Source organism: Salvelinus fontinalis, chromosome 31 (assembly GCF_029448725.1).
Source record: "Salvelinus fontinalis isolate EN_2023a chromosome 31, ASM2944872v1, whole genome shotgun sequence".
Taxonomy (NCBI): domain Eukaryota; kingdom Metazoa; phylum Chordata; class Actinopteri; order Salmoniformes; family Salmonidae; genus Salvelinus; species Salvelinus fontinalis.
Genome location: NC_074695.1, coordinates 34,051,735 through 34,073,885, shown reverse-complemented (window position 1 = coordinate 34,073,885; position 22,151 = coordinate 34,051,735). Strand labels below are relative to the sequence as shown.

The window sequence follows — 22,151 nt, the reverse complement described above, 5'->3', positions numbered from 1 at the left end:
AAACAAATATAATCTTAACGGCTGTTCAAGCATGAATCAAAACATAATTGAGAACCCCAAAAAGTTATTTGGTTTAGAAGTAATAGAAACATAAATCCAGGCAATGTTGAATGGGTGCAGATGGCGATGGCTTCCTTACTGTTGCCAAGAGTCGCACACATTTATGCGTGACGTCAGTGTGTCGTGTATTGGAAAGGGGTCTATGAGAAATGACAAGTCAAGCATTGGCCTGCAGTCAGATGAAGCTGTGTGAGTGTCTGAAGTGTTGGAATGAAGTGCTAGCCACGGGATGCCTAGCACTTCTTCTTCATGTACTGTAATAGTGCTCTAAGGGTCAAATTGTGGACATAAAGTTTCACTGAATGGAAAATGTAAAAGTGTAAAGTCTCATATTTCTAACCAGGTTGCTACACATTACAGTAATGGGTTGTAAGATGTTGCTCTCCAGACTCTGGTCATGTGAGCCAGTGTGCTAACATTTCAGAGTATCAGGAGTGCACTTACAAAATTGTTCCATAAGGGTTCTTTGGCTGTCCCCATAGGAGAACCCTTTTTGATTCCATGTAGAACTCTCTGTGGAAATGGTTCTACATGGAACCAAAAGGTTTCTACCTGGAACTGTAACAGCTCTCGTTGGTGGTAGGAAGAGTGGAAAGTGGAAAGTGTTCATGATTTCTTTTATTCAAAAAACACTTAAACAAAATAACGAAAACGAAAGCGCACAGTTCTGTCAGGCTCAGATACTAAACAGAAAACAAGATCCCACAAAACCCAAAAGGAAAATGACAACTTATATATGATCCCCAATCAGAGACAACGATAGACAGCTGCCTCTGATTGGGAACCACACTCGGCCAAAAACAAAGAAATAGAAAACATAGACTTTCCCACCTGAGTCACACCCTGACCTAACCAAACATAGAGAATAATAAGGATCTCTAAGGTCAGGGCGTGACAGGAACCAAATAGGGTTCTTCAAAGTGTTCTCCTTTGGAGACAGCTGAAGAACCCTTTTAGGTTCTAGATATCATATTATTTTCTAAGCATGTAGGAAGGAAGGAACTCACCAAATATGGAATACAGTTATTACGGTAACTTTGGAATGTTTAAATCACCAACTGATGTCCATATATGATTTCTGATTTTTGTGGCTTTTGTTATTGTCCACTTGGGTGTTGCTAAAGGAAGTGTAATCTACACTGAACAAAAATATTAAAATATAAATGTAAAGTGTTGGACCCATGTTTCATGAGCTGAAATAAAAGTTCCCAGAAATGTTCTATCCGCACAAAATGCTTCGTTCTCTCAAATTTGTGCACAAATTTTACATCCCTGTTAGTGAGCCTTTCTCCTTTGCCAAGATAATCCATCCACCTGACAGGTGTGGCATGTCAATAAGCTAATTATACTGCATGATCATTACACAGGTGCATCTTGTACTGGGGACAATAAAAGGCCACTCTCAAATGTCCAGTTTTGTCACACAGCACAATGCCATAGATATCTCAAGTTTTGAGGTAGCATGCATTTGGCATGCCGACTACAGGAATGTCCACCAGAGCTGTTGCCAGAGAATTGAATTGTCATTTCTCTACCATAAGCCGCCTCCAACATAGTTTTAGAGAATTTGGCAGTACGTCCAACGGTCCTCACAACTGCAGACCACGTGTATGACGTCGTGTGGGCGAGTGGTTTGCTGATGTCAACATTGTGAACAGAGTGCCCCTTGATGGTGTTGGGGTTATGGTATGGGCAGGCATAAGCTACGGATAATGAACATAATTGCATTTTATCGATGGCAATTTGAATGCACAGAGATACCGTGACGAGATCCTGAGGCCCATTGCCTACTCTGCCATTACCTCATGTTTCAACATGATAATGCACAGCCCCATGTCACAAGGATCTGTACACAATACCTGGAAGCTGAAAATGTCCCAGTTCTTCCATGGCCTGCATACTCACCAGACATGTCACCCATTGAGCTATTTTGGCATGCTCTGGATCGACAGCGTGTTCCAGTTCCCGCCAATATCCAGCAACTTCACACAGCCATTGAAGAGGAGTTGGACAACATTCCACAGGCCACAGTCAACAGCCTGATCAACTCTATGTGAAGGAGATGTGTTTCACTGCATGAGGCAAATAGTGGTCACACCAGATACTGACTGGTTCTGATCAACGCCCCTACCTTTTAAAGGTATCTGTGACCAACAGATGCATATCTGTATTCCCAGTCATGTGAAATCCATAGATTAGGGACTAATGAATTTTTCAATTGACTGATTTCCTTATGTGCACTCTAAGTCAGTAAAATCTTTGAAATTGTTGTGTTTATATTTTTGTTCAGTATAGATGATATCATCAGTGTATTTGAGGTAGGTAGCTATTTTAACTGTAGTAGATGTGTTACTAATCATGTGAAGTTTGATGGTGACACCGTGGCAGTGATGATGTTTGCATAGCTAAGAAAGCAGTTCTCTTGAAATCTAGTGTAGCATAATGTAAAGCTCTCGAATCAGCTTTGTGGAATTGTGTTGTTGGATGTGATAAGAGCTGACAGCTCTTAGCTGAATTAAGAGGAACGTAAAGCCACCAAATGTACCTGGAGAACAGGAGGTGAAAGTAACTCAGTGAACCATATGGGAGAGTGGGGTAAGTTGAACCAGCCTTGTTTCTAGGAAACCATACAAAATTAATCATTTGACAAAATAGCGTATTTAGGAAGAGGTCATCATTTTACGGAAAAAAACACATGCAAAAAGTGGTGAGCAAATTAGGTCCAAAATAATGTGTCAAAGGAACTTATATTGTTTCATGATGCTTGTATCTCAACCAAAGTAGATAGTTGTAAGGTTGTTTTATACATCAGTTAGGGTCTCTTTAACCTTCAATATGAGGTCATAAACCTAGCATGAAAGTGCGTCCTTTTAGCTGTGTGGGCTAATATAGTCAAAATGTTTGCCTTGGGGTAAGTTGAGCCAATAGCAAGTTGAGCAAATGTAAGTGTTTTCATCCCAGGTGTAATGTAAAGCATTATCGCTAGGATATGAGTTAGGTGTTAAGCCTGTGTTAAAAGATGCATAAAATGATTTTTTAAAATGGTCATTGTGATGAATTGTGTTTGGGAAATAAACATGGTTTTTCAAAGGTATTGGTAATATTTAATTCAGTACAGAAATGTGTAGGCAGCTTAGCTTACCCTGTCCCACGGCTCAACCTACCCAGTACCAGGGGTAAGTTGTGCCAAGAGACCACTTTTTTTTGGACAAGCTATTTTTTCAAAATTGTGATGTTTACATGAAATATATATATTTTTTCAGGGATACACAACATCCTGAAATATATGTAGATATCTTTGTTGAATGTCAAAAAAATGGCTCAATTTACCCCACTCTCCCAAACAAGGTGAATCGAACCAGAGCAAGTCATGGAACAAGTAAAAAGGTCATACAGTTACTGTTAAAGTGGAACACAAACACACACATCAGACAGCTGCAGGGGCAAGTAGAGACTAACCATTGAGCTTCTCCTTTTCCCATCATCATTCCTTGTATTGTATTTATTCATTCACTCTTGAAATGTTTCTCCATCCCATTACTTCCACTCTGCACATGACCGCACTGAGATTGGTGAATTATTAATTGGATAATACATACTGCAGAAGCAGCCAATCAAAGTTGACTTTAACGAAAAGCCCTCCCATTGGATATCATATCACTACTTCACCAATTGGAAGAGAGAAACTGTTCCTTTAAGTAACTGCCATGCCCATGATTACCATTAACATTAGTTTGAGCAGTGAGTCTTGATGCAGCCTCTATCACTATCAAGTCCTTCACCTCAATGCAATCCAGCCATCTTCCTTTGACGAAGCGCCTCTGCCTTGCTTTCCCCTTCACTGCAGTTAAACGTATCTGTTGTGTTTTTATTCCCTATTGAATGCAGGAATGCCAACACCATATAAAAATCAATGCTTAAGCCAGTGAAGAATCCATGTTGTGTGTCTTAGGGCCTTTTGTTTAGTATCAGTCACAATAACTTAGTGCCTCAAGGCACACATTTCCAGGTTTTCACCATGAAATTAGAGTAAGAGAGTCACATGTGCACTGTGATGGCTATGGTTTCATTGAAAATAAACAAGTGGGCCTTAAAAACGAAGCACGTGATCCACAAAATGATTAATCTAGCTCCAGATCCTTTGCATCGAAGGTTTCAAAGGCAAACAGATCAATATCTGATAGCTGTACAGTTCAGTACAGTTCTTTCACAAGATTTTTCCGTTTAGGTTTCTTTGATACGATACAGTCTTTTCCATGCGATGTGCATCATACTGTATATATTTATTTAATGGAGGCTGACATTCTAGACTCATACATACAGAATGAACCAGTATTTCAGTGCAGTTGCATGAACTGTTTATCCCATTCACAAACGTGGGTCTGTGCTGTATGTTTGTTTCGGTCAATGGCCATTGGCTGGTTATAAATGGTAGGTTGAATGAATGTCAGAGTGCTGAATGCAGCTTTTGCCCACATGAATAATTCAAGCGAGGGAATAGATTCACCACAGCTTGTGTTTGTATACTTCTTTACGTTTCTTTATGTTCTTCTTAAGGTGCTGTTTATCCTATGTTCCTCCTCAGGCTGTGTCTGTCATCATCACAAGCTTCTCTCCTCAGCCGTTCCTTTGTCTTTTTAAAAATGTAGTCCGGGCACAGTATCCAGGTAGGTTGTATTGAGAACTATTTGAACGTTCATTTTGTTATCCTAAGTGGGAACGGCAAATGTGACAGTACTTAATTAAGTGCTTTTGGGAATAGCAGGCCTGTGTTGTTTTCTTTTTTGGCTAGGTAATTGAAGCTTAAACACTGCCTGAAATACCACCCCTACTTCCTAATCAAGCTGCCCTATAAAAACTGTAGGAAAACAGGCACGCAAAGAATCTCTATGAACGGGTTGAGACTGAGTATAAAATGTGAAGTGTATTCCCCCAGTAAAACTGCTTAGTCAGATTTAAGCCATGGTGCATGCAAAAACAGTAGTCTGTGATTTCTGTGTATCAAATAACATCATCTTTATTTCCCAATGTATGATGCTCTTGTGTTTTCAAGAGGTAAGGAGGCGCGTGTGTATGTGATTGTGTATGTGATGGGAGAGAGGGAGAGCGCAGTAGAGAGAGAGCAAGAGAGAAAGAGAGAGAGGTTGTGGGGGGGGGTCGAGCAAGCAAATGAGAGGTAGAGTTAGAGAAAGTGAGAGCAAGCTGAGGCACAGAGCTGACTGAGAGGAGAGAGTGGACAGGAGAGGAGCTAAGGCTAAGCATGACAATCACTCCCTCACTCTCCGGTGTGCGATGTGGTTCGATTCCAGGAGAGGGGCTGCTTATAATTCCCTCATTGCCTTTGCTTTCTCTTCCACATTGTCTGCAGCTTTAATGCATGGTAAGTAAGCTCTTAATTGCTCTAGCTACAACCCAAGCCTTAATAGTAATGGAATACAGAACTTCACGAGTTATTCAGATTTCTGTTTATATGTCAACACATAATATACTCTACTATACACTGACATAAATACATATTTTTTTGTATGACCCTTTTCTGAATTTAAGTGTAAAGATAATGTAGTTGAAATTATGCCTTTTCCTTAAGACTATTTCGTATTTCATTTTCCATTGACTGCGTGACCATGTGGTTTTAAGCAACATGGCGAGAACATTGAAGTAACAATTTACATAGAAGGCTAAGTGAACACAGCATGAAAGCCTCATTTCACTTGTAAACTAACCGTTAGTGCTCAACTGATATGTGAGATTGCTGTGTTTTTATTTATATACTGAATTAGCTGTTTTGGATGTAATTCGCGTCCACTGCAGCAGCGTTGCTGTGTTATAGTGTCTTATTGATTTTTGATTGGGTGAGCATGTTGTGCACTGTAATGCATCTGGGTTGGGTCACCTGTCTGTTGGTTAGGGCCGGGGCACACTCCAGCTCCCCTCACAAGACAGACTAGATGTTTCATGGATACACCCTCACACATCTTTTGTTTAGAAGAGTGACATTAAAAGAACAAGAACATTCAGTCATCTGTATTTGTTTAGAATTGATTTAATCTCGACATTTAATGTTAACCTTTTTATATTGAAATACAATTTAGCGTTATTTACGTTATTGCACATTTAAAGCATAATCCCTTTGTGGATTAATACTGAAGAGGGACAGTTGTGTTTTAGCATTTTGTCATGTCATTATCTTATGGTTTTGTGTGGTTGATGTATTATGTGTTTAGAGACCACATGAAGTGCTTATTTGGGTTGAGGTTCTGTACAAATTGACAATCAGTGCAAAATGAACATGTGTTTTTCTATTGGTACAACTGTTTGGTCTAGGTTCTAAATATGATTAAAATGTGGTCAACTTGAAAGTTATTTTTGTGAGGGACCTCTCTGTTTGTATATTGAAGCTCAGACTTTTTAAACAGACTGTGATGCAAACTGTATGCTAAGTTCACCCAAGCTGTGACACAAAGAGACAAGCATGCCTTTACAGCTTGTGCTGCGCAATGTCTAAGTTGTGTGTGTTGTGTTTCTTGACAGGTATAAAAAAGGACGACCATACAAGGAATAGAAACACCTAAGACTCAAACGTTTCCTTTCACAAGACCTCTGACACCAAAGAAATTGATAATACTTAAGGTTTGGTTGTGCATTTGAGAGAGAGGGCGAGAGAAACCAAGAGACAGAGAGAGGCATCCATAACCAAAGCTGGAGAGCAACAGTGAGAGGGAAAGGGAGAAAGCAACAGAGGAAAATGTGTCTATCTTGCAACTTCAGCGACCATCATCACAATTTAATACGAATTTGAAAAACCACAGCGCTGCAACTAATCTGTCTTCTGAGAAAGGGGAGGCAGTGAGCGAAGGCCAGAGACTTATTATTTATTTTATTTTTAACACTGCTGAAAAGCCATATACAGTATTGTTCTACAATATTACTGTGCTATTATTTATACAAAAGCGGTCAATGGTCTGATGTTTTATGAATCAGGCCTAGTTTTCCTGAGCTATTCCAATGGCCTGAACTTTAGGTTCAGTCCCCAACTGCCTTACCTTGACCCTTTTCTTTGATGATGTAAACACTATCATCTCTCTGCCTGCCTTACATTTCCCTCTCCTACTGAAGCCAATGCACAAACAAACTGACAGACTGGAAATGGAGGCAAGCCAACCCGGTTGTTGAGGCCTTCAGTTCGGATGATTAGATCGGATATACCGATACTTTTCCTCCTGATCCGGAAAAAGGCCCAGAAATAGCCCTCAAGTACCTAGACACACTCCATACCTTTACTCACCATCCGGTTTACTCCTGAAACAAAGCTACTAATCAAAAATGGCTGCTGGAGTTGCAACATGGATGCCCTTTGCTCGGGCAGCAGCCGTAGGCTGGCTACCACTGGCCCAAAAGACCATGCCCAAGCCTCCTGTGGACAAAAAGAGTCGCAGTGATGAGATCTTGTTTGTAAATGTGAGTGGACTACGCTTTCAGACATGGAAGAACACCTTGGACCGTTACCCAGACACCCTTCTAGGCAGCTCAGAAAAGGAGTTTTTCTACAATGAGGAAACTCAGGAATATTTCTTTGACAGGGATCCAGAGATGTTCCGCCATATACTAAACTTTTTTCGAACAGGCAAGCTACATTACCCCCGACATGAATGCATTCAGGCTTTTGAGGAAGAGCTGGCCTTTTATGGCATAATACCGGAGATCATAGGTGACTGCTGTATGGAAGAGTACCGGGATCGCAAGAAGGAGAACCAGGAGCGTTTGGCTGAGGACACCGAGGCCGAGAATGCCGGAGACGCTCCCCTGCCCCCAGACGCCACATTACGAGAGAGGCTATGGAGGGCCTTTGAGAACCCTCACACAAGCACCATGGCCTTGGTTTTTTACTACGTCACTGGCTTCTTCATCGCTGTGTCTGTTATTGCCAACGTTGTGGAAACAGTTCCCTGCCGACCAATCAAAGGGAGTATAAAGGACCTGCCGTGTGGTGAGAAGTTTTCAGTGGCCTTCTCTTGTTTGGACACGGCCTGTGTGCTTATCTTCTCCTTCGAGTACCTCATGAGGCTGTATGCCGCCCCCAGCCGCTGTGATTTTGCGCGTTCGGTGATGAGCGTGATAGACGTGGTAGCCATCTTGCCCTTCTACATCGGCCTTGTCATGCCAGAGAATGAGGAAGTCAGTGGGGCCTTTGTCACCCTGCGAGTCTTCCGGGTGTTCCGTATCTTCAAGTTCTCCCGTCACTCTCAGGGGCTGCGTATCCTGGGCTGCACGCTGCAAGCCTGCGCCTCGGAGCTGGGCTTCCTCCTCTTCTCTCTCACCATGGCCGTCATCATCTTTGCCACCGTCATGTTCTACGCTGAGAAAGGCACCAAGGGAACCACGTTTTCCAGCATCCCTGCCTCCTTCTGGTACACCATCGTCACCATGACAACACTGGGGTAAGTGTTTGGATGTTGTTATACTACTTAACCTTTATAAACTGTAGAAGTATCATAACCAGTTCCATATCAACTTCTACCACCCACATACTGTGTTGCTTGAATATGAAATGGTGGTACTAATCTCAGTAGAATCAATTGAGAAATATCTTGGACTGTGAATGAGTCATTTTAGTTCTTCAATCCCCTGTCGTCACCTCATCTTTACACTGCTCTCAGGTGTCACACACTCCAACACTCTCCCTGCAGGTGTGTTATGAATGGGAGAGTAATGGCTTGTGTACTGTGAATGGGAAATGAATGGTGTTAAGAAGATTTGACAGCCCACTCCATGCACTTGGTGTGAACGACCAGGGTTTAAGAATATTGTCTTCAGTTTGTATTTGAGATCGAGTAGTACAAAAATCCTGTAACCTTATTTAATTAGACATAAGGTTTATTGTTATGTAATAGTATTCTGTGCTGTACAAGATGCAGAATTTTATATGACAGTTCCCCAATGTAGGGAACCTGTCGCATCGTTTAATTTGGTTTGAAAACACGTCATCATTATTAATTCATCAAAATCTTAACAAAGATAATTCCTGAAATAAAAGCAGTGGTTTGCAGATGAGTATCTTACTGTGATGAAGGGTAGTTAAATAGGCAGAATTAGTGCAGGAAAAGGGATTTTTAAGGGACCTCAGATGAGCTGCATCCTGTTTCAAACTGTCCTTCATCTGACTACCACTGCGGCAGAGACTACATGTTGTTATGTTGATTGAGGACTCATCTGTTGGATTATTTCAAGTGCAGCTGGGCCACAGGAACAACAGTACCCCAGTGAGCCATGGTCCTCGCCCCTGTCTTTTCCCAGGCCTCTTTCTCCAATACGTCCATGAGTAATCCGGCTTGTTTTGATGGCAATCCCCCAGGCCATTAAACTCAAAACAGTATGTGTCCAAGCACTAAATGGGCTCAAACACAGCACAGATGCTTTTACTACCGTCTCCATGTTGCCTGACAATCTTCTGGCCCCATTCTGATTTCTACTTCAAACCAACATGAGTCTGAGACGATCCAATGTATTGACATGTAGAGTAGAGAGATAATGTACCATGACGCCATACAACTTCATGCAATGTCCTTGATTTCCTCTGTAGAATTACAGTCATCCGGTTGTAAAATATCTGTGTTTGAAGATGGCTGTTTAAATTTCAGATAGGCCATTTGGCACTCCTAGAATGGATTAGATGCGTGGTTTTGGCCTTTTAATGTAGCGCCTATGGTGTGGATTTGTAACATATATCTCTGTGTCCATCTTATCTGATGTTGAATTACATGATCTAATGCTGGCTTATTAATGTAGCTTCACCCTCGGGTAATGATGTAGCAAGAGCTGCTTGATGAGCAGTGTAGCAGCCTTGCCATCAATGGACAAATAAGCTCTGTCGGAGGGACTGCTCGAGGATTCTGTTTATCACTGCAACAGCATCATCTTTCCATTTGAATGATGGAGGTGGAGCCTTTTTCTGTGTCAGTGTGTAAACGATAAGAACCAAGGAGAGGAGAGAAGGGAGTGCTCCCTTGCCCTATTGTTTCCATCCCCCGAATCCACTTGACACATTTAGGTGTGATGTCATTATGGCATGTTTTGAACTTTGGATCCTGCCATTGTGTGGAGGCAGTCTGAGAGGATGTAACAATGTAGATGTATGGCAGTGACATTTCTCTTTTTTTCAGGAATTTATTAAAGGTGAAAGGCAAAGGACACAATCTATAAAACATAATGCTAATGCTAATTTAGGCTTCATTAAATAAGCCTCAATAGCATTTTTGTCTATCGCTACATTTTGGCTGTCATTTCTACTTTTTTGTGAAGATGTCATGAATGACATAATTTCAGGTCAAAAAGAAAAGAACAATGGCTTACTGCAAGCAACACAAGCTACAGACATGGTTTTTGTGAGTCCTTTTCTGGATCAGAAAGGAAAACAGAAAGGATACCGACATGATGTGAGTAGGCACTCGTATATTTGGGGAATAAACATTTATGACAAAAATGATCACTCATATGCGGATAGATATCATGTAGTTAGTTCGCTAGCTATAACCAGTCAGCGAATTCCCAATCAATGTGATGAGGCTGCCATTCAAATAGCTAATACTAGCTAGCAAGCAACATTTTTGAGTTAAGAAATTGTTGGATGACACAACACATGTACAACTAGCTAGCTAGCATTCATATACAGGTAATTGCCAAATAAAGTAAAAATCAACATAAGGTGTCTTAATTAACGTAATATACATATAATTACATTTAGCTAACTAGCAGAAATATTGTTTCCCAATAAGTAATCTAGGGCTGCATTCCAAACACTTAACAGACTCAACCTCTCACCTTAGCCCTCAAATTAAGTGGACACTTCTGATGACGTATCATGATGTCTGATGAGCTTACACTTGCAGGTCAAGGGGCGAGGGAGGAAGGAGTGAATTTTAAATGGACCGCCCTTGCCCGGAAATTCGTCACTCATTCGTCCTGCGACGATTGTGTTTTCTGCCACTGGTAGCTGTTGCGTGCTTTATATGCGCTGCAGTCAATTATGATTGCATGTCTACTTATATTAACTATATAATTATTAATATATGTCTACTGTATGATAGCTAGCAAATTAATTAGCTAACTAACATTTGCCTGCCTAGCTGGAACTTCTGAAGAAGGAACATTTTTATTTCTACAATTTCCAAAAGCTAACCAAACAAAAACATCATTACTTTTACGAGACGTGTTTGTGCATTAGTAGCACAATTTATAACTTATTTACATTTGTTTTTACTTACACTTGTATGTTGAGGTTTTAAGTTTTGGCTGACTTTTCTTAGTGGATGTATAATCATCGCGAATTGAATTATGGGACGTTTCAGTCCCCGAAGTGAACATAATTGTACACTCGCAAACTCCATTTAAAACTAGGGCTGTGGGGCTTACGTTGCAAACTTTCCTTGCTTGGCTAATCATTTGGACCGACGACAAATATGGCCTCGGGGATTCCCCCAAGGGCATAAGGCAAGGGTAAGTGGGCGAGGTTGTGTCTTTTCTGAGTTTGAAACGCAGCCCAGCTTTGATGCTGGCTTCAGTCAACTAGCTAACAAGCTATCCAAACTGTGGCTAACTACTACATGAAAATCATTTTGCTGTGGTATTTCTGATCAAATGTTACCATATAGCTAGACCCTTTATTAATGGAGTGAATAGCAGTGCAGTGTTAACCATTTCAGAGGGAAGAGACTCAGGAATGGAGACTACTGTGCTGTAGGTATTCAATGATATATGCTGCATTTTTCAGTGCAATTATTGAAATATATAGAAAGTAAAGATATATTCTAACATTTTGGCATTATACTGTAGTCTACTTACCAAATATACTTTAACAAGAACATTTCATTGGCTTCTGCCAACCCGATGATTGTATTTCATTGCACCCGCTCTATCCTCTCAGGTTTGGAGTATGTCAATGGTTATATGACACTATCCTCCCAAAATGGAAACATGCATCATTTCCCCAAATCCCTTATTCATGCCGTTTTCTCTCGGAATTCTAGTTCAATTGAAGAGAAAAAGAATTTGAAAATTGCGCTCTGATGATGACTGTTACACTATTACAAAACATATGTTTTCTTCTATTTAGGAACATGTTTCCAATAATGGTATTAGCATTGTTAGAGCAGACTGATGATCGATAACTCACGGATGTTCAGACTTCTTTGAAATAGCTTAATGACACTGATTTTGGCCTTAGTTTGTCTTAGCCAGATGTAAATTCAGTACAGTGCTGTAGTAGAATGTGTATATGGAAGAGGAATTTAATACTGTCAAAAAATGGTTATCAGCTTGCCAAGAAGGTTTGATCTGGCAGAATTACAGGCAGATGGAACCATTCCCTAATAGTGTAAGGAACCACTCCTGCTCCGATTAGAACGGTATACTGTAACTCTCAATGGTAATAAAAAAATGTTGAAATTGTTCATGTGTTATGCTGGCATGGTTATAAAATCTCCCGTAATATATTCTGTTCAGGCTAGACTGATGATAGCTTGTTAAACGTTACACTTTAGTCTTAGTTAGCAGAAAGATTGCAAGTCATGTATGCTGATCCAAGCATAGGGGAACGACTCGGAGACTTATAGATGCTCCAATAAATGCACGTTTCTATTTGCAATTACTTGACCCTGTTTCTGGGGCAACCGACTTGATTCCTCATTAATGGGACTTCATATCGAGCTTTTTTCATTCCCATTTTGACCTTGACCTATTCCCATCCAGCACATTGGCCAATAGTTTAGAAGGAAAGGAAATAAGTATTCAAGATAGTGTAGGAGGAAATAACTAGCTGTGAAAACCTGCCCACAACATGTAGCAATTATTTATAAACTTTGAATACAACCAATATTCTTATTAACAAATAGTTAATATTGATACAGTATTTCTAGATCTAGCATACCTTGTTGATAGCGAAAACTGTCCAATCCCATCAGAAACAGGTGAAATACGTTTTAAAATGTGAAATACCTTATTGACTTTGATCCTAATCCTCAATTTCAGTTAAAAGACAAGCCTCTTTACTCCCGTTGCATCACTTTCCCCTTTCTTGAGTAATTCACTCCCAATACACTTCAGTCACCATCTGTTATTATATTACGTAAGTGCCTTTTGGGAGCACCGCTGTCCTTGAACAATAGTAGGCTGACTGACTGGGCTCACCAACTGTTTTATAACTCAACGTGTTTTATAACTGAGTGCAGATATCATTCGTGACAAATTGTTGGATCTGAATGTGTAGTTTGACCATGAGCTCCTTTGCATGAGATTGGGTTTAGTATTTATGAATAATTGTATCATCTTGTGATGTAACCTGGCTTAATCCTAATTTCTGAATTATGTGATACTTAGAAATTGCCTTCCACTAGCCAAATACTGTACTGTACCAGACGGCCTGTCTTGTCTACCTGCTGGTGGTATTAACATTGCTGCTTGAGGTCGAGGAGACCCATAAAGAGAATGATTCTAGTTGACTTGAAATTAGTTTTCTTTTCTTTTGTTGAAGAATCTGATTTTGAACCATATCAGCCAAGTGCCATGTGTTGTATGATGTTTCATATTGGTCTGACCTTTTGTTCCCAAACTGCTCTCATTCACTGGATGGCATGACAAAAAGTGTTCCTAGGAGCCAACACTTCTCAGAGGGAGAAAGAGAGGGGGAGAACAGCCTGTGCCAAAGCAGCAATCTAACATTCACTATATATTTGACTTTCTGAGACTGTTCTGAGACTGTTGACTGTTTGTCAGGGCATGCGAGGGTTCATTTTTCATGGAGGCATATCTAAGCCGTTTTATATACCATTATAGTTTATGCTTATGCTGCCATTTTGACAGTACTCTGCAGTCAGACAATAACAAGCTATTCATAATCTATGGAAAAAGCAGACAACTGGATTTTCTCCAGATAACTGGATTTGTTGACCCGTAAAGGTCTACAGGGTGCATTGAGCAGATTAGTGTCATGAAGGCACCACCCATTGACACTGAACTGCAAGTTGGGAGTCAAATGGTCTGCTGTACAGTATGCTACTTTCTCTGGTCTAGAAAATTGGTCAATGGAAATGGAAAGGATAATTGGTGTTAGGGTAACCTCTTGTTATAACCCAGTTGTTGTAGAATATATTCAGTGTGCACTGTGCAAATGCGAAGCTGAGTTGAGTTCTTTCAGGGACCATTCTCAGGTCACAGCAACAGAAAGAGAATTAAAGTTGTTTTGTGGACTATGACGAATATTGAGAATAAAGCACATAGTGAGGAGACGTGGCTCCGTAGAGGATTCTACTCCAAAGAAGGCAACATAAGCAAAACACAGCAGACTGAAGGTATTGGCCCTTGCCTTATTTCATATCATGAAGTGGTATATTTCTGCACTCAGGGAGTTTAACAGTGACTGAACCGATGGAGGGGTAGGCATCTACTGAACAAAGTATCAACTGAATAGTCCATTGAGGCCTTCTTTTATTTAATGGTACTGTATACTGTAAAATCAATCACAAAGGTGATCTCTATGTTGTTTATATGTACTGAACAAAAATATAATTACAGAAATGTTCCATACGCACAAAAAGCTTATTTCTCTCAAATACTGTGCACAAATTTGTTTACATCCATGTTTGTGAACATTTTCTCCTTTGCCAAGATAATCCATCCACCGGACAGGTGTGGCATATCAAGAAGCTGATTAAACATCAAGGTCATTACACAGGTGCAGCTTGTGCTGGGGACAATAAATGGCCACTCTAAAATGTGCGGTTTTGTCACACAACACAATGACACAGATGTTTCATGTTTTGAGGGAACATGCAATTGGCATGCTGACTGTAGGAATGTCCAACGGAGCTGTTGTCAGATAATTAAATGTTAATTTCTCTACCATAAGCCACCTCCAATGTCATTTTAGAGAATTTGGCAGTACATCCAAATGGCCTCACAACCGTAGACCACGTGTAACAACGCCAGCCCAGGACCTCCACATCCAGCTTCTTCACCTGCGGGATTGTCTAAGTAGACTAAATACATCCTATGCTGCTCTTCCCCTTTTCTTCTTCCTGTAGTCTATGAAGCTTTGAGTTGACTTCCTCTCTAAGTAATTGGAGTGCTCACAATTTTGGACAGGCTCTCGCTGTGGCCCTTCTGCCTTCTCAAGCTGACCTATTTACTGGCTATGTGGTGGGATGACAAAGCTGACTTATCTTCCTCCCAAGTCCCCATCTGCCTCGATAGTGTCCACACCACACCTCTCCCCGTGGAACTCTCAGGAATGGGCAGATACTGCACAGCTGCACCACTCAGACTCTGTCTCTGAATATCTCTCTCACTGAGGCAGAGAACACAGCCACTGAAAAAAAATAACTACAGCGAATACTCTCATCAATTATTTTCATTAAGTTTCCTTGCAATTCTAAGTGCCTCTCCGAATGTCATGCGCCCCAGTGTATATTCAAAGTGTATATTCAAATATTGAAATCCTCTATATATTGTATATATATTGTATATTGAAATCCTCACTTGGCTAAGCTATCATTCTTTTGTTTCCATGGTTTTGTGTTACTTGAGAACATAACACTTGCATACACGCACACATACAAATGTAGCCTAGCCGAAATATGAGATTGTGAGTTATTATTAGAATATAACTGAGCTCAACCTCCACATTAAGATGAAAATAACAAGGATGACCCTCACATAGAGTGATTCATATTCATTTGTTTAAAATGGGAGCTTCTTAACTCTATGCATAGTACCCAATAAATAACACAACATGCTAAAACTGCAATTCAATGCTTTTGTTCTCTGCTCATTGTTCATATTGTGTCTGTACTGTGTGTTTAATATATATGACCCACATATTACTACACTAGATAGCTCTGGTTTATTAGACACATGAGCATGCTCTTTATCTTGTTGAGCTCCATGATCGTGTCTAATCAATTTAACACTCTTACTCTAATTGTGCCCATTCTGTGGTTCAAGATCCTTTATGTATATGGTTATTATGATGCTTGTTTGTTGTCTTGAGGGGTGAATACGGGGGATTCAAATCATTACTTTATTCAGCAGCCCCAGACCACATTTTCACCCCATTTCACTGTAAAAAGATGCAAGAGATCACGTCTTGAGTAAGATTCTTAGTCTCTACTCAGAGGGTTTTGTTAGATGACAAAATGTTTACATTGACTTCTTCTGCACAGCTATTTCAATAAACGACTTATTTTGTGTATTGTGTATATAAATGGCTTATATTGGGTATTGTAGACTAGGTTGAAATGCAGTTCTCTTTTCAGAGGCGATGACTTTACATAGCCTTTATCCTCATTATGTATTCAGAGGGGATCATCTGAATTGTTGGAGGACAACCTGAAATTATGTTCATCCAAATTATTGGACTATATAAATATCCTCAATGAAAAAATATCAACCACTGAACTTGTATATTGATTTATCTTGAAAATTAGGGAGCGAACCATTCATTTGGGAATAGCCAAGGTATTTAAAAATAGGATTTATCTATGGAGTAAAAATAATGAATCTAGCTATTGTCCCCAAGGCATGGCACTACAGTTTACAATAATAAACACTTTGAAATATCTTAGCACAGGCCATAATTTAGTTAGCCTACCATTGAATTGTAATTGTACTGTCAGGTTGGATGGGGAGCGTCGCTGCACAGCTATTTTCAGGTCTCCAGAGATGTTCGATCGGGTTCAAGTCCGGGCTTTGGCTGGGCCTCTCAATGACATTTAGAGAATTGTCCCAAAGCAACTCTTGCGTTGTCTTGGCTGTGTGCTTAGAGTCTTTGTCCTGTTGTAAGGTAAACCTTCGCCCCAGTCTAAGATCCTGAGCGATCTGGAGCAGGTTTTCATCAAGGATCTCTCTGTACTTTGCTCCGTATATCTTTCGCTCGATCCTGACTATTCTCCCAGTCCTTGCCGCTGAAAAACATCCCCACAGTATGATGCTGCCACCACCATGCTTCACCATAGGGAGGGTGCCAGGTTTCCCCCAGACGTGACATATGGGATTCAGACCAAATAGTTCAATCTTGGTTTCATCAGACCAGAGCATCTTGTGTCTCATGGTCAGAGTCGTTTAGGTGCCTTTTGGCAAACTACAAGCGGGCTGTCATGTGCCTTCTACTGAGGAGTGGCTTCTGTCTGGCCACTCTACCATAAAGGCCTGATTGGTGGAGTGCTGCAGAGATGGTTGACCTTCTGGAAGGTTCTCCCATCTCCACAGAGGAACTCTGGAGCTCTGTTAGAGTGACCATCGGGTTCTTGGTCGACTCACTGACCATGGCCCTTCTCCCCCGATTGCTCAGTTTGGCCGGGCGGCCAGCTCTAGGAGGAGTCTTGGTGATTCCAAACTTCTTCCATTTAAGAATGATGGAGGCCACTATGTTCTTGGGGACCTTCAATGCTGCAGACATTTTTGAGTACCCTTACCCAGATCTGTGCCTTGACACAATCCTGTCTCGGAGCTCTACGGACAATTCCTTTGACCTCATTGCTTGTGGGACCTTATATAGACAGATGTGTGCCTTTCTAAATCATGTCCATTCAAATTAATTTACCACAGGTGGACTCCAGTCAAGTTGTAGAAACATCTGAAGGATGATCAATGGAAGGAGGATGCACCTGAGCTCAATTTCGAGTCTCATTGCAAAGTGTCTGAATACTTATGTAAATAAGGTAATACTGGGTTTTTTTTTTTTTTTTTGTTGCAAACATTTCAAAAAAAATTTTTTTTGCTTTGTCATTATGGGGTAATGTGTGTAGATAGATGAGGGGGGTAAATTATTTTATCAATTTTCAAATAAGGCTGTAACGTAACAAAATGCTGGAAAAGGGAAGGGGTCTGAGTACTTTCCAAATGCACTGTATGTTGGAAAAGTCAGTTATAAATTATTCTGTCCGAGTTAAAAACAATTTATCATCCAATAGGCTTTCATAAAATGTCCAATATCCTTGCCCATGTAGAAATTCTGTAAGAGCAATGTATATGCCAATTACTTGATAGTCCGACAGCATTCTGTCCCCTATCAACACTTTTTAAACGTTTGGTGCCAGCGAGAATGACATAAGAAGGTAATCAAGACGACTTGCTTGATTGAACCTCTGCCATGTACAGTTGAAGTCAGAAGTTTACATACACTTAGGTTGGAGTCATTAAAACTCGTTTTTCAACCACTCCACACATTTCTTGTTATCAAACTATGGTTTGGGCAAGTCGGTTAGGACATCTACTTTGTGCATGACACAAGTAATTTTCCCAACAATTGTTTACAGATAGATTTCACTTATAATTAACTGTATCACAATTCCATTTGGTCAGAAGTTCACATACACTAAGTTGACTGTGCCTTTAAACAGCTTTTAAAATTCCAGAAAATGATGTCATGGCTTTAGAAGCTTCTGATAGGCTAATTGACATCATTTGAGTCAATTGGAGGTGTGCCTGTGGATGTATTTCAAGGCCTACCTTCAAACTCAGTGCCTCTTTGCTTGACATCATGGGAAAATCAAAAGAAATCAGCCAAGACCTCAGAAAGAAAATTGTAGACCTCCACAAGTCTGGTTCATCCTTGGGAGCAATTTCCAAAAGCCTGAAGGTACCACATTCATCTGTAAAAACAATAGTATGCAAGTATTAACACCATGGGACCACGCAGCCGTCGTACCGCTTAGGAAGGAGACACTTTCTGTCTCCTAGAGATGAACGTACTTTGGTGAGAAAAGTGCAAATCATTCCCAGAACAACAGCAAAGGACCTTGTGAAGATGCTGGAGGAAACAGGTACAAAAGTATGTATATCCACAGTAAAACGAGTCCTATATCAACATAACCTGAAAGGCCGGTCAGCAAGGAAGAAGTCACTGCTCCAAAACCGCCATAAAAAAGCCAGACTACGGTTTGCAACTGCACATGGGGACAACGATTGTACTTTTTGTAGAAATGTCCTCTGGTCTGATGAAACAAAAATAGAACTGTTTGGCCATAATGACCATCGTTATGTTTGGAGGAAAAGGGGGAGGCCTGCAAGCCGACAAATACCATCCCAACCGTGAAGCACGGGGGTGGCAGTATCATGTGTAGGGGTGCTTTGCTGCAGGAGGGACTGGTGCGCTTCACAAAATAGATGGCCTCATGAGGAAGGAAAATGATGTGGATATGTTGAAGCAACATCTCAAGACATCAGTCAGGAAGTTAAAGCTTTGTCACAAATGGGTCTTCCAAATGGACAATGACCCAAGCATACTTCCAAAGTTGTGGCAAAATGGCTTAAGGACAACAAAGTCAAGGTATTGGAGTGGCCATCACAAGGCCCTGACCTCAATCCCATAGAACATTTGTGGGCAGAACTGAAAAAGCGTGTGCGAGCAAGGAGGCCTACAAACCTGCTTCAGTTACACCAGCTCTGTCAGGAGGAATGGGCCAAAATTCACCCAACTTACTGTGGGACGCTTGTGGAAGGCTATGTTTGACCCAAGTTAAACAATTTAAAGGCAATGCTGCCAAATACTAATTGAGTGTATGTAAACTTCTGACCCACTGGGAATGTGATGAAAGAAATAAAATATGAAATAAATCATTCTCTCTACTATTATTCTGACATTTCACATTCTTAAAATAAAGTGGTGATCCTAACTGACCTAAAACAGGGAATTTTTACTAGGATTAAATGTCAGGAATTGTGAAAACCTGAGTTTAAATGTATTTGGCTAAGGTGTATGTAAACTTCCGACTTCAACTGTATATCTCACTAGGTCAGGATAATTAAGCCTCCATATATCCACTAGTTCCAATATAGCTGTGATATTCGTGATTTCCTTAGGTGCATGATGGTGATATTTTTTGTGTCATTTCCTTACGGTCCATTTTGGTATTTAAAACCATAGAACAATCTCCCACCATAATAATAGAGTTGTGTATTGCTTGTATGTTTGATAAATTATTACATATATTTTCAAAGAAGCATGAATCATCATTATTGGACCGTATAGATAAATGAGCCAAATCTGTTTAGGACCCAATAACATATTTCTACCTTGTGGATCTGTTTGGACAATTTGCACACTCAGATAAAAATTATTGTTAATTAATATCATCACCCGTTTTGATTTTCTTTGCCCATGAGAGAAGTATATTTCACCCCCCCGCCCCCAGTCCTTTTCCCACACAACTGTCACGATCGTCATAATAACTGGACCAAAGCGCAGCGTGATCTGGGTTCCACATATTTTTATTACTAGGTGAAACTCACAGCAAAACGAAACGTGATGCTACTATAGTGCTCGCAGGCAACTATACATAGTCACGATCCCACAAAGCACAAAGGGGAAATGGCTGCCTAAATATGATCCCCAATCAGAGACAACGATAAACAGCTGCCACTGATTGGGAACCATACCAGGCCAGCATAGAAATATAAATCACCTAGATGACCCACCCTAGTCACACCCCAACCTAACCAACATAGAGAATAAAAAGCTCTCTATGGTCAGGGCGTGACAACAACTTCATCTAAAATTGTTGAATGAGTTTCCTGTAAACAATAGATGTTATATTCCTACAATTTTAGCAATGTAAGTACTGGTCGTATTTTCATATTATCTGCTAAGCCATTACAATTACAACTGGCTATATTTATTTCACTATTCTATTTACCATAATGAGATACAAGTTTCTTTTCTATTTATCATAATATATGTTTGTAAACTTACCATTTAAATGTACCATAATGATTGAGTGTCCATATAGCTGTACCATGATATTTGCATTGCTACTAAGTAAACCTCTAATTGTTCTCCACTATTCCACCCACTAAAACCTACCCCCATCCGAAGTTGGGTTGTCGTCCCAGTGACCGACAGACCACCCCCGTCCCCCCGGATCCCAGGGCCCCCGAGAGACCGGGACCCATTCTTCATAAAGAGCACACAGTGCCACTCACAGAACAGAAGCAGATCAAAAGCCTTTCTAACGCCCTCAACTCGATTGTATTATATACAGTTATTTAAAAGATATATACTGTACATAAAAAATCTTGCATATCTTTATTTACACAATTAATGAATAATATGTGTAATAATGTAGGCAGTTCAAGCGAAGGATTGTTACCTATAACCAGGATTGACATTACAAAACAAAATATTATCATTCATCCTATATTGTCCCTAACATCATTACCCCATAGCAACAGATGTAGGATACACACACACACACACACACACACACACACACACACACACACACACACACACACACACACACACACACACACACACACACACACACACACACACACATACATACATACACACATCCACACACACACATCCACACACACACATACACACTCCCCACACTTCCTCCACAAATAACCACAAGCTCAGATGTTCAACAGTTGTTCCATCCCCGAGCCCAACTCAAGAGAAGACTTGATGTGAGAATGCATATACAGCTGTTTGGGAAGGAATGCAAAGTTGAGCAAGAATGAAGAGATTTGATTAACCAATGTCAAGTCCTAGCTGATGGAGCTCCGATTCACCCCCTTCCCCTGAAACATACAAACGCTGGTCCCCTGTTGTGACCATTCTCCCAAGCATCTCTGTCCAGTCAGACCTTTTATTATTTTGTGCCACCAGAGCCACAATAATTTGCCCCCTCTCTGATTGTCCGAGTGTGACCCCCTCCCCATGGGTTACTGCAGTTAGTGTTGCCAGCACTGCCACTACCTGGGTGGGGGCACCCCACCGGAATCACCACCGGCTAGGTACAAGGTAGTCATTAGCAGCTTTGAGAATATCCTTGTATATTATGCTCTCCCATCAGGGGGCTTTGGCTTTGTAGGACCAACCGTGCCAGGCAGGCTCAGAATCTTGAGGGAGCTGTGCTGCTCTAGTGGGTCTCTGACCACATTCATCTTTCTGATTTGGCTGTGTATAGGCTACTTGCAGTAGGCCTATAAAACAGAGAAGGACTTCTACTTCGTGTATGGGTCATTCAGGTGGGTGTCTAGGGTATAGGGTTGGGGACCGTTCCATCATGATAGGACAATAAATAAATCAACTA

At 40.7% G+C, this 22,151-nt stretch overlaps 1 protein-coding gene across 1 annotated transcript in view; it reads left to right on the top strand.

Moving 5' to 3' along the window:
- The first annotated feature begins 5,247 nt into the window (after positions 1 to 5,247).
- Positions 5,248 to 22,151, top strand: part of LOC129830099 (potassium voltage-gated channel subfamily D member 1-like) — a 75,127-nt gene continuing 58,223 nt past the window's right edge. The window contains exons 1-2 of the mRNA XM_055892325.1: positions 5,248 to 5,440; positions 6,592 to 8,498. Coding sequence (XP_055748300.1) covers positions 7,384 to 8,498 — 1,115 coding nt within the window. The 5' untranslated portion in view covers positions 5,248 to 5,440; positions 6,592 to 7,383. The remainder of the gene's footprint in view (positions 5,441 to 6,591; positions 8,499 to 22,151) is intronic.